This window comes from Caloenas nicobarica, chromosome 5 (assembly GCF_036013445.1).
Source record: "Caloenas nicobarica isolate bCalNic1 chromosome 5, bCalNic1.hap1, whole genome shotgun sequence".
NCBI classification, from domain to species: Eukaryota; Metazoa; Chordata; class Aves; order Columbiformes; family Columbidae; genus Caloenas; species Caloenas nicobarica.
Window position 1 is genome coordinate 50,428,370 of NC_088249.1, and position 13,549 is coordinate 50,441,918.

Sequence of the window (13,549 nt, forward strand, 5' to 3'; positions counted from 1 at the left end):
GGTGATCAGAAACTCTGAGATTGCCAGAAATAAATTGTAAATACTGGATCTTTGTTTTGTACTAATTTTGCCTCCACTTTCACATAGGAGATAAAAATGCTACTGTTTTGTGTGGCCTGGAGGAGCATTTGTATTCTTACAGATTAATCAGGAAATGAGACATGTACATCTTCAATTACAAATGTATGATTTGTGGCACTCAAAGAAGGTGCTCTCAGAAATGGTATAACAGATTTGCAGCCACCCTCCAAAAAGTTAGGCTAAAGTTTCCAATTACTTGGTGAGGATACTCTCCATCCTCTTATGAAAGTACCAATTGCTACTCACCAGGTCCTACATGCTGCTTTCATTGTCTCACCAGGAGCATATGTTTTCCCATTCAGTGTACATGGACACTGGTTAATATGAACACATGTTCGATTCTTTGAGATGTCATCAAGAACAGTTCCTGCCAAAGAACGCAAAATAAATACTTTTCTATATCCTTACTTAGCACTAAATCTATTATAGCTTGAAGGCCTTCCAAACTTAGCTTGAGAATGCTATTCTTGCATAGCCAGTGCCCATATTTAGAGATATAACATGCAGGACATTTTCTCTTAATTAAAATAAAAACGACCCTTTACAAATGATAACAACATTTGACTACTTTTTTATATGAAGGTGCAGACAATTGTCTTAATTTGAAATAACAATAAGATTGAATGTAATTTTTTCATTTTTTTTATTTGCTACAACACTCTAATTAAGTTGGGAAATTTGAAGAGTGGACACATTCTATTTCCTACAGTACTCAATCTAGTTTTAAATATGTGGCTCACAACACATTACTTTTGACTACTATAAAAAGGTGATGAAATTGATGTAAATACCCATGTCACAGACACCTTGGAAGATATTTCAGTTCTGAAATTTCAAGAAACAATGCAAATTATATTTATAACTGCAATTTTTGTAGCAAGCTCATCTTGAACTATTTTGAACGGATTTTACAAAATGCCCATATTATTGCAGAACTTCTATGAGGTATGGTACCTCTTGCTTGTGCCCTGAAAGGCTAGATACCTCTTTGGGATAGGAAATTAACTGAGCTCATGCACTGTATATTATAGTACAGAACTTTAAGTGGGCAGGATATAATTATCCCATCACATATCATGGTCTTGTGAGGAAAATGCTTTTCACAGCAGACCCCAGGATCTTTAAGGATCATGACTATTCAACACTTCAGTTGTATTATGTTAAGAGAGAAATGGCAGTTCTAGCAGCACAATGCCTTGAAATGCGTTGCTAGTTAATTATTAAGAAGTCTATTCCATTTAACTGGATATATAGCAAAAACATTTGTATGGGCCATTTAGGATATGATTAATACAGAAATGATACCTTCTGGACAAAAGCAACCATAGGTACAGTGGCTGGAACAGCTGTACTCTGGGTTGGAACAGGTTTTAATACATGGAGAACCACATTCCTCATAGATTTGGTTAGCAGAACATTTTCCCACAGCTGCAACAAACAGTGAAAGCATTAAGATTTTTTAAGTGTAAACGTAGAAGAATCATCTACCGCCTGGGATGGACATGACCTTGTGATTTCTGACACTAACATTCTCTTATCCTGCTTCAATGCTCAATTCATCATCTGAATATTCATCATTACCATCATATTCACTCTAGCTGTTATTCCTTTTTCATGTCCAATTTATTAGAAACTCCTTTCAGAAGACTGAAGAATGGCAAACAGGCTATATTGCGGCCTAATAAACTACCACAAATCAGATTTTCTATAGTACTTGAAGGATATGAAGACTATAACTCTTGATCTTTGTATAGTTCCCACTTCTCAGACATTATCTGCTTTTCACAATGCAGCTACCTAGCAATTCTAATACGTGGAACTCAGAACATATTTTATTATGTGACAAATTCAAGTAGAGATTTTTCCTTATCTGAAAGAGTAAAAATAAGTGAAATATGGAAATAGAGGTAGGTAGAACTGAGGCTGACAAAGAAACAATAACGACTAAAAATTTCATTACTTTTGTATATTTGGCATTCATTTGCAAATTCTTAGATTCTTAGTTTTGGTCGTTTTTATTGGGAAACAAGAGTAACAAGTTGAGTTTTGTTTGTTTGTTTGTTTGTTTAAGCTTTGTCTTTTACCACTTTACTACCAGTCCTAGTAATGGTCTACCATCAACAGGAAAACTGCCATAACTTGGAGAAAACCAGACTACTATTTTACTATGATTAGTAAGAATTATTGTACAGTTCTGTGAAGGTATACAAAGCCTTACTAATATTTATCTGAATAAATAAAATGCCATGAGGAGTTTACAACTTTGAAGGATTAAAACCAATTGCAGACCAACCAAAGAATAAAATGGCTTATAAATTTATGTGAGAAGTATAACCTTGGAGAACAGGAAGTGAAAAATTATTTTAGAAAGAAGTACAATTTTAAAGTGTTGGGGATAATATTGGAGCTTAGTAGAGAAAGTTTTCAGTAAATATGAGGAAAGAATGGAAGCAAACTCAATGCTAAATACAAAGCAAAATTTGACAAGTGGAACCAGTATGTGAAGATGAAGAGGAGAATACAAGAATACAGCACGAGAGATGCAGGCACAGCAAAATGATGCAAGGCCTCATAACTATTGTAACAGTGGTGAGACAACAGACTGTGGCAAGATAAACAATGACTTTAGGAATAGAATTCAACTGGGATTTTGCTATTCTTATGCTTAAATCTAAATGGTAGCCAATCTTAAAGCCTTTTGAAACAGAATAAGAATCAAGGCATAAGGAGAAATACATTCCTGTTAAAGTAATTTATTTTACAATTTTGCTCCCCATGGATAAATAAAAATATGATTAAATGATATGTTTCTGAAGGACAATATTATATCAAGCAAGGTCATTTTGAAAGCTCCTCTTTTTTGACATGAGCCACATTTCTGGTAATTAATGTCCGAGTTGGTTTAGAAATAACAACAATTTAAGTTACTTTTGACTTTTTTGTTATCAGTGTTTTCTCATAAAACATTGAATCCTGCAGCATAACACTGATTATAGATTGTAGTTTCACGTAGATTCAAAAATAAAGGGAATCATAACTTTGATGACAAAGGGGCATTTGGAAAAAAAAGCATGTCTAATCATATATAACTTGGAGAATAATGGACGATTTTCTTCTTATTTACTTTAAAACAGTAATTATGAAGACTGAGCATCTGAAAATGGACTACTGAAAATCACCTGTGAATAAAAGGGGCTATGTCAATTATTAGCAAAAAGGTTCAAAGACTTCAGAGCCTATTTGAAAGTTCTCTCTCTTCACTGACTAATTCACTAAGTATAATAATGAAAAAACTGTATTATGAGAACAACCTCCTTTTGGAAGTGTGAGAAATTAAACAGTTTTCACTTGGTGGATGTTCCTCTCTTTCATGGTCGCTGATCTAGACACAGAATTTACGTTTCATGCTTCCTCTTTCTCCTTTGAGATTTCCATGCTCTCCTTCTTAATGTTTTACTAAAGAGCACTGTTTTTCTCCTAAGAAAGTAATTTGATTCATGACAAAGAGACTTTTCTATTGGTTGATATAAATTCCAGTTAATTATCATTATCTCTCCGTGTATGATATAGCAAAGTTAACTACAAACTTCTATGAATAAAACATTTAAACTTACAGCAGAAGTTTTCAGTTCTCCAATTAAACACCATTTGATGGGACATAGCACATTGCCTGGAATACTCTGACAGCGTAGAGCAAGTGCAATTGTTTTGGCCTGGCTCACTGCAGTCCTGCATATCAAGCTGGCAACGAATGACAAACCCATCCTTTGGCACACTGCAGGTTGGTGACACCAAGTTAAGCAGCTGAGAGCAGATCACGGCCTAAATAAAAAGAGAAAGAGAATTGTTCCTAGTAGTGTTTCTCCATGCAAAAAATGCAACAAAATATCACTGCTAGTTATGATTTTCTGTTTGGTTCGTTTGCCTTTTTCCCCTACAGTTTAGTAATATGTATTTGAATTAAAATTCATGAGAAATTCACAAATAGAAGGGAATAAAAACCCGTCGTAAAATAGAAGGAACTCGATATGCTGAGTTAGTTCCACTTCTCATTAAGATGAAAATTAAGTCATCCTTTAAGTACCATCAATCCTCCTAAAAATGGCTGAGAACATTACAGGCAGGGATTATGTTGTCTCATGAAGTTTCAGTTTCAGGACAAACAACTCTGATGGGAGGATAGCAACATTCATTCCCCTTTGAGTAACCATTTGTTATGTTTGTGTTGTCTATCATGTTGCCTCCTGAAGTATAAGGTTGCAAAGAGAAACAATGTAAAGATGTTAAACCTCCCAGCCAATAGAAGTTCTTCAACAGAACAAAGTAATTTTTCAGTGTGAATACTTCTTCCGAAAAGTATATTCCTCACAGGACCCAGAGAAACTCCTGTTCTTTATTCCTATTCTTGTTGAAGAGATGCGACAAAACTAATGTTTTTCTGTTCTACGAAAAGGAGAATCTCAGAAGGATTCTAGCTAGCTCTTCATCTGTGATATGAAAGCTAAACTTTTTGGCAAAGGAACAGTTTCTATGTTTAAACTAAGAGATTCTTGGGTTGCTAGCTCTTTAAAACTTCACTGGTTTCCAGAATTTCCTGTGATGGCCTGCATGAAATTTCAGAAGCTGGGAGCTAAATGCTGGTAAGTTTGTATGAGTGATATAAATCCAGCCTCAGTAATGCCCACAGACACATTAAAAAATGTATTTTAATGCAAAGAACTCATTTTCTTTCTCATATCATGCTGTACAAATTTTAACTTTATCCATTTTCACAGAAATCATTTTTCTTAAACCACTGTCTCTCCTTTGTTGGTTTCTATCTAGCTTTCCAACTCCGTTAAGAATCATACTGCAGAAAAGACAAGAAGATCTTCCTTACGTATTTTTTATGAGGAATGGTGGAAATTGATATCTCCTCAGACAGGCAGATCTCTGATGGGTCATCCATTTTTTGTAATGCAGCGAATTTATTAGTATCCAGCAGTTTACCTGTAAATTGAAGGGTTATAATCTGTCAGGAAGAAGTCCACATTAATTTGTTTAATTATTGCTGTGGTGTAACAAAACTCAGATACTACTCCTTGACTGTAAAATGTCCTACTGATGAATCTTCCTGATGATAACAACTATCTCTTTTGCCCTCTACCTGGAGTCTATGCAGTAAAGCATACTTTTATCACCTTGATCATTTCTCTGAGCTACTTCCCAGTCTATCACATCTACTATCCTACATGATAGCAACTGCTACTGTTTTTCTGCCAGCTATGTTACCTTTTGCCAGCTGCTAATTCATGCCTCTTCTCCTCATCCCCCATTCTTATGTTTTCTGCTACATGTGGAGCTAAACTCATCACAACCCAAAGAATGTTGTATATTTTTTAGAACTCTTTTCTGTCATGCATATAGAAAACTGCATCGGGCTGTGTTGACCTGAGATTAGTTTACCATGCAATTTAATGTCTTCATACTAGCACTGTAGTTCAGATTAACAATGTGGTTTTAAAGCAGATCTTCCAAACTTCCACACTCCATACAATTAGATTTCCATTATGAAGTGATCTTGGCATATAGAGTTCCTTTAAGATGAAACTAACCCAGAATATGCGCTCCAAGAGCATGTGTAATGAGCTCCAACTGTTAACGGGCATTAGCTCAGCAGACGACATCAGAGTGACTCTGAAGTGAACCCCCCAAACCACAAATAGTGCAGATGTCAAGTCCTCAGCACCAATTACTTTGTTCTGAATATCCACCGTTATTTGGACACACTGCTTGTTAATGTTCTTGTCCACTATGTTCTTTTTATTATAACCTCATTTTTGCTTCTGCCTAATGTAATCATTTCCCTCACTGTGCCTTGCTAGTAACCTATGCTGTTCTGAAAGGTGTGTGATCCTTACCACGTATTGCTAAAATATAAGAGGATCCTCGTCACTTGTCTGAGGAACCCACAATATTATCATCATAGCAAATGATAGTGTGTAGCATAATCATGTGATAGGTATGTTAGTGACCATGGGAGTGCTTTACTCAATTCTGAAACTAAGTGAGCAGAGCAATGTTAGTACAGTATTAAATTTCCACCTTGACTCAATTTAACTAGCTCAATTTCCACATGACCTGTCCTTAGATCTTACCTTCACTCACAAATTCATTCAATTCATAACCATCATAATTTCCACACATTCCACAGGTTTTTCCCATATATTTTTTTTCAGTCAAAACCTAAAATAAAAAAGAACAAAATATTTAAAAGGATCACCCTAAGTAAAATTATCTATACAGCATTACCTTTATCAAACAAATTAAGTTCAAGGATCCAGTTAAAGGTGATCATTCTCATTCATTTCAGTGACTTGATTGGAGGAAAAAATTTGGAAGCAGTGATATCTTTTTCCCAATAGGCAAATAGTGATTGTTCTGATTTTTTTATTTAATGAAAGGATAAGATTCTAAGACATCTGAAGAGAATGAAGTAGGGTAATATTTTAAGGAGCCAATAAAAGCAGAAAATTAAATGATGCTGTTTCTTTGATCATATCTTTGTTGACAGAGCACAAAATTCACGTTTGTTCTCTTAAGAAATTGAAGGTTACAGGAAGAAAATATGTTTTCAGAAGAAGGTTATTCAATTATCTATTGCTCTGGAGAGAAAAGTGGTAATATTACTACTGGTTACAATCAATGAATTAATATGAAAACCTTATATCAGAGGGAATAATATGACCATATGTAGAATACAGTGCATACCCATCACAGTAGCATTTCTTGTTACATGTGTGGTAGTAATGCCAGTAAATCTGCCAGACAATTTATTAACAATCTCCCTGTTTTAGTAATATTACCAATTTAGAATTAGATGTATTTTGTGTCATTAATATCACAGATCATGCTGAGAAAATGTATCCTCTAAAATATATCAGGGATTTTGGAGGGAAAACATGAAAAGATTCAGAAAAAGGAAAGAAACAAAGAGGGTGACAGGAGCAACACATGTCTGAAACTAAAAGATGACCAGAGGAAGCATAGTAGAAATTCCAAAACTATGGCATACACTATTAAATTCTATACAACCTTAACTTCAATATCCCTTTAGCAAAATGTTGTAGCTGCTGGTATAACCTTAGTAAAATTTAAAATTTGTGAAAGTGTTCATAAATCTCAACATTGGTGGCTTTATTTAACTAAAAAACTGGAAGCGAGAGGAACATGGAGGTATAAAAAGCAAAGTTGTTTATTTCAAGAGGAATGGATGAAGCAGGAAAATCAAAATAGTAAACATATGCGAAAAGCACCCACTGAGTCTAAAGAGATCTTGTCATTCCAGTAAGTCAGTGAGAATTTTCTCTTCTGCTTTATGAGAACATTTTACTAACCATGAGATAGTCATCATTGTTCCACATGACAACTAGCTCCATCTCCATCATCTTGGCCACCAGACGGACATTGCGTCCATAGGGTGCTATTTGAATTCCATTGCTGGTGTAAGGCAATTTAATGACACTGTAATAAGGTGAGAAGAGAAAATGACCTTCTCATGCCAATATTATGCAAGTATTAGTTATCTTTTTTAGATATAATACACATACAATTTGAGTACCTGAAGCAACATCATACAGAATTTTTTTCCTTTGTAAATGTAACATTTCAAGATACGTTAAAATTTCTGTTGATTTAAGATCAATATCAGCAGTTTCATAGAAGAAGATTGTTGTACACTGATTATACTAGTGAAAACATTTGCACGAGACTTGGCATCTTTACTTGGCTTGGTTTTGTTGGAGTATAGTTACATGTTTCAAGAACTCATAACAATACAGTTTGAGTGGTAGAACTATTGTTGATTATCCTGAAGAGCTTCTATGGACTACAGCCTGTTAATACAGGAACTATTGCTATGACTGAAAACTGACAGGTTAGAGAAACTCATGAAGGGAATGTTGAAGCAGAATTAGGTTTTCATCCTTGTGGCTGAATTCTAATGCTACAAACTAACAACATTAAAGATCAAATATATTTTGCTAAGTACTTAGTAAGTATGGGATACAATCATGAAAGAGTTGGTTGGAAGGGACCTTCTGAAGTTGCCCAGGCCAGCTTTCCACCTGAAGCAGGTCTATGTGCAACACTAGACCAGGTCAGTCATAGCATATGGTTCTGTGAATGTAGAACAAAAATTTTAAATGCAGCTAATTGGGTTAAGCCCATATATTTATACAGTTTTCTTGGAACACAAACAAATACAATAAGTTTTTCTAAATACAGTTTGCCAAATTAAGGTATAGCTGCAAGTTATCTTTTTGTCATTATGGTTATTGTACCCAGGTAAGTATAGTAAGATATAGACAATTCATGGTAAATTACTTCCCATATCTGCATGTACTCACTGACAAAAATTCAATACTGCCTATCTGATAAAAATGCTGAAAACTTCCCTGGAGAAATTTCCGTGTATGGGAGCAATTTGTCTAGAAGAATGAGTGATGCAGAACCCAAAGGTTCCCATCAGTGTAATTCTTCAGTAAAACAGATATTTCTGGACGTAGTAATCCTTAGAATATTGTGAACAATCAGTGGTCTCATACACAAGAACTTCTTTGTAAGACCTTCCAAATATTTCTCTGTTAGTTATGTAGTTCAGTGTTTATCTTGTGCTATATATGTGTGTTATCTTTAGCACAGAGAGTTCAGAGTCATCTAAGTCTCAAATCAAATGAGCAAAACACAGGAATTTCAACTAGTATCTACTAAAGGGTATGAGCTGTTTCACCTGTGCTTGTAGTAGAGCTAAGCATAAGCAGACTGGTAGTATCTAGGAGACTGTAGTTTCAATATGAGAAATATTTTGGTCTGACAAGGTTAGTCTCTTTGCCTACAGAAACGTACTCCAAGCTCAATTCAAATAACTGCAAATTAATTAATTAATTTTAATTAATTAATTAACACTTGTCTAGAGAGTGTGAATGCTTGATAGGAAGAAATGAGAGTAGAGTCCAGTTAGATACACTGGCTTCTGTAATTTGTTAATTCATTTTTGATACGAAGTAGTCTTCTTTAGTGCAACTGCTATATAACTCGTGGCCTTCTTTAAACACTTTTTTTCACATTCATCACAGAATCTTACCCAACACTCCTGACAGAAATGCTGCCTTTCTCAACAATGACCACAGAAGGTCCCAGCTCAATAATGATCCTTGCAATTTTTTTGTCCAGGCCACGTCGGAACTGAATGTTGAAGTCTGGGCTGGTTTCATCACACACAGTTGCAAAGATATAGTTGCAGGTCCCAGTGAAGTCATACTGGTATTTATCAAAGGTTGAAAAATGCCCTCCACCCCAGGTAGAACAGGAATCCTTGCTCAAAACTATAAAAGTGAAAGAGAAAAATGGGTTTAAGTCTCCTGGCAGCATATTTGCTCATTCTGATTGCCATTTCAAATACAAATAGTAGGACAATCTTGTAAATTTCTACTCTCATTAATTATGTAAACAACATCCTAGGCTTTTAATTTTTTTTCTTTTTTATAACCTAAAAATTTTATCTCAAGTCAGGAAGTGAAAGAATAGTTGAAGTCAGAGCAATATTCTTATCTACTATAAGCAGAAGAGAGCTCCCTAGCTTGGGAAAAACCTTTAATCTCCTCTGTGGGTAATATAAAGATTTACCTTCTTATTTCAGTCTGCTCAATCTGTTTGCAAAAGCAACACTACTGGAGAGACCTTTAGCATCTCAGGCACAATATTTATGAAACTGTGGCATTACTATATCATGATCCATTGCACAGTCAGATCATTAGGTATCTGAAGACAGTCTTCAAAGCATAACTTGTAAGTCACCACTTTTTTTGGCTCCATGCTTGTGTGACAAAGTTCCAGCCAGCTTTGTAAATATATGGAATGTTTTAATCAGTTTTCATTTTTGAAAAGTAATCACTTTTCATCTGAATGAACAGATTTTAGGAGGTTGAAATGAATCCTAAAAAGCAGACATAACTCCAGCGCTTGAGGTTAGATATTTCTATACCTACTTAATGCACTTGAACAGTCCCTCTGAAGCTGATTGAACTATTGAAGTAAGTAAAATCATGTCTTTGGTTATATATTTCCAGACTCAGATAATTATTTTTCATTTTTAAATTATTTTTGTTTATGGAGTTATATGAAGCTCAGGTATCTTAGAATATATCTTAGAAGCACAAAGTATCACGTAAATTTAGCAAAGTCTAGCTGCAATTTATAATCACTGCTTTGAATCCAAAACATTTTTTACTCTTAAAGAGTGATGAAATGGCTACAGAATGTTACTGTTTATATTCAGGTCACGTAGAAAATGTTGTTTCTCAATAAGCTGTTACCTGTTGGCAAAAAGTATTCCTCTTCCATACTTCTGTGCTGTCCAGAACGTCTGACTGGAAAATAGGAATTGGCTAATTGTTATCATTGGTCCTTCATGCCCAATTCCAGCTAGTTTAATATATTGTGCTTAAGTGATACTGACCAGCAAAGCCCAGCTTTTTCATCAGGTGCCAAGGAATGATTAAATGGGGTTGCACAATGGTCAGAGTGCAATAGGGGCACCTTCCGTGTATTTATTTTTATTTAAATCTTATCGGAGAAAAATAGCAAATGGGAATGTCAATAACTCAAGAAAGTTTAAAACTAGATTGTATATTTGTCTTTTGAGTTCAGTTTTTTTTAAGTCCTATCTAGGGACTTTCTTTTAATTTGTATACATCCCTACTCTACTGTTGTAAGAATAGACAGAAGACAGAGATGAGTTGTTGATTATTTTTTTATTTTTTGGCTGGTAACAATTACTGAGCTATTTTTTCCTTCAAGATGAACTTCATGTAAGTCTTCCATGCTTATGCTGGAAGAGAATTCACCTAATCCAAGCCACTGTGCTTTTTCTGCCTAAATAAATGCCTCTCGTCATAATAAATTCGCATTTTTTATCATTCTTTTTGTTCCACACTTCTGCCTTTTCCCCAAACTAGATTAAGAATTTCATTGTCAGCCACTGAAATGCTGCAACTTTTGGAGTACACAGAGTTGCTTTTTAACAGTATGCAACAGTAAAGCACAGTATTTTAATGTAAAACACTAAGATTATGGATTACTAGGAAGAATGTCTGTAAATAGAATATGCTAGAAATATTGTTCAGAATACCAGGATATTTCTTTTAGAAAGGATCTAGTGAAAACTGTATATTTTCAGAAGGGTTTCAGCCTTTTGTATCCTCTCTTAGCAGAGGAACAGCACATCCTGTAAAATACAGTGTATCATGTTAGCATGTTGAGATTTATTCATTCTTGCCACTGATGTGGAAAATGAAGTGTTTACTGAATTAAATTTAAATTGAAAAGTCAGTGCCTTACATTTCTTCAGAAAAGATAATGTGAAAAGTTCTATGGGTTCCGCTCAAAGTTTGATGTAGCTCGATATTTTATTTCCAGCAGTGATCATTTAGAGACTGCCCAAGGGAAGAGTACCGTCAGGTCAAGCATGTATACTTCCCCAGATTCTCAGTCTCCAATTATTTTCAGTTCAGGTAATTTTGTGAGGCTATTGGAATTTGTCTCCTTATTCCCCTTTTGCTCTGGCTTCCAACTACTTGTCCAGTTTACTTTTGAACCAAAGCGAAATTTCTTTGTAGCAGAAATACCAGAATCACTGCTGTCAAAAGTTAGTATTTTAATTATAACTTAACATTTTAATGATATTCACCTTTCTAACGGTACTTCTGATAGTTAATGTTTTTAGTACTTTAAAGCTGTAAGGTATTGTTATTTTGTGCTTTGGCATAGCATACGTTTTTACACAAGTAAGATCTTACTATCTTTTGTATTTCTTAGACTCAGAAGGACTAGCACAAATTTGCAGTAAGTAGGTGGCTGGAGTTAATTTTGCTTTGCTTTGCTCTGTTTACAGATTTTGGTGCATGCACACAAGCCATTCTTAGGAGTTAAGAGAAAACTGAGAAACTACCAGAACTGTGGCAACAATAGCTTCAGCTGGGACAACTGGATGTTGAAGCAGAGATCTGTCTATATGCTGACTCCTCACTGGCTGCTGGCTATAAAGGTGAGGAAGAACTATTCCATATTCTGATCTTTCTCTTGTGCATGAATTTTTTATAAACTGCAGTCTTTAAAATAATCTCATAGACCTACCCTATGTAGAGAAACAGCTTTATTTCATTTCCTGGATTTTGTAGCATCAAAAGAATCAATTTCCTAATTTCTTAGATAGTATTAGGGAGTAATCTGCAGGAATGAAAATCCAACAGATCACACGAACAACCTCAATAGCAAATTTCTAAATGTGGAAGGCTACTAAACTGCTCCCAGTTTCTGCCCTTAGGCATCAAAATCTCAAAATGGCACACTAAAGCCCTTTCAAATCAGCGTAAAACTTACCAGAGCAAGACAACGTAGTTTACCATCTTTTTGTAGGCAAACTCTTCATTCAGAATTTCTAAAACTAATGCTTTAAAATATATGCTCCTTGAGGCAAGGACTTATTTTTATTATGTATTTTGTATGATGTTTTCTGTAATACAGAACTGATGCTGAATGTAGTTGTTACTCATAGTTGCAATGTGAATATTAAATACCAAGTCAGGCACTTACTTCTTTGAAGAGATTCTTTCTGTTTTTGGAGAAAAAAGTGAGGCCAATAATTTCCTTCAAAAGCTGTGAAAGGAAAAACACAATGGGAAAAAGTCATCCTCTAAGCTGTTAGAAATCCTGTGCAATATGAGATGGGAAAAGTAGCATCCCATGTGTCCTTCACATGGATCATGTGATCTGTAGCTGAAGAGTGAGAAATCCTCAGGCCTGGTTGTTGCTTTTGCTGCTCGTGTTAAGGCAGAGTGATGAAAGCTGTTACCTGCTCCCTTCCAGACACCTCTACACAAAGCCTGTTCTGGTTATGAGAAGCCAAGGAATGTTTAGCAAATGTGGAATATAACATGGTCTCTCTTCTGTCACAGACCCAGACCTACATCATGTGCACAACTGTGCTGTGTCCTTACACATACCCAAAGGTTCTTTTGCCTTGCAGCTTGCTTCCTGCCCAAAGTGCAAAGACAGTAAGATAGATGTTGAAGAGGGCTGCCACAGCCAATCTACAAGCAGTGAGCCCTGTGCAATGACAGAGGTGGTGCATGCATGGAGTGAGCTTTCGTGGGGTCAATAACTGGATGATAACAACCACAGCAAGCTGTAAGAAAAAGAACCTGGGGTGTTTCAGAAATGTGCTGCTTGTTTTTAAAGTTTGTCAGGTCCAGCATTTCTTAGGTAGCAGGAGCAAATATCCTGTAAATCCATATACTTCTCTATAATATGTTTAAGATTTTTTGCAATAGAAAAGGTTATGTTATGGCAGAAGGTTTCTTAAATGACATAAACCAGGCCAAGTCGACACACATATCTATATATACACTACAGCTCTGCAGGCTTCTGT

At 35.3% G+C, this 13,549-nt stretch overlaps 1 protein-coding gene across 1 annotated transcript in view; it reads right to left on the reverse strand.

The window, feature by feature from the left end:
- The window catches only part of MUC6 (mucin 6, oligomeric mucus/gel-forming), a 61,188-nt gene that overhangs the window by 24,799 nt on the left and 22,840 nt on the right, over positions 1–13,549 (reverse strand). The window contains exons 2-8 of the mRNA XM_065636881.1: positions 9,206–9,446; positions 7,458–7,584; positions 6,219–6,306; positions 4,961–5,070; positions 3,696–3,903; positions 1,387–1,509; positions 328–448 (exon numbers count right to left, since the gene is read on the reverse strand). Of these exons, the coding sequence (XP_065492953.1) occupies positions 328–448; positions 1,387–1,509; positions 3,696–3,903; positions 4,961–5,070; positions 6,219–6,306; positions 7,458–7,584; positions 9,206–9,446 (1,018 nt within the window). The remainder of the gene's footprint in view (positions 1–327; positions 449–1,386; positions 1,510–3,695; positions 3,904–4,960; positions 5,071–6,218; positions 6,307–7,457; positions 7,585–9,205; positions 9,447–13,549) is intronic.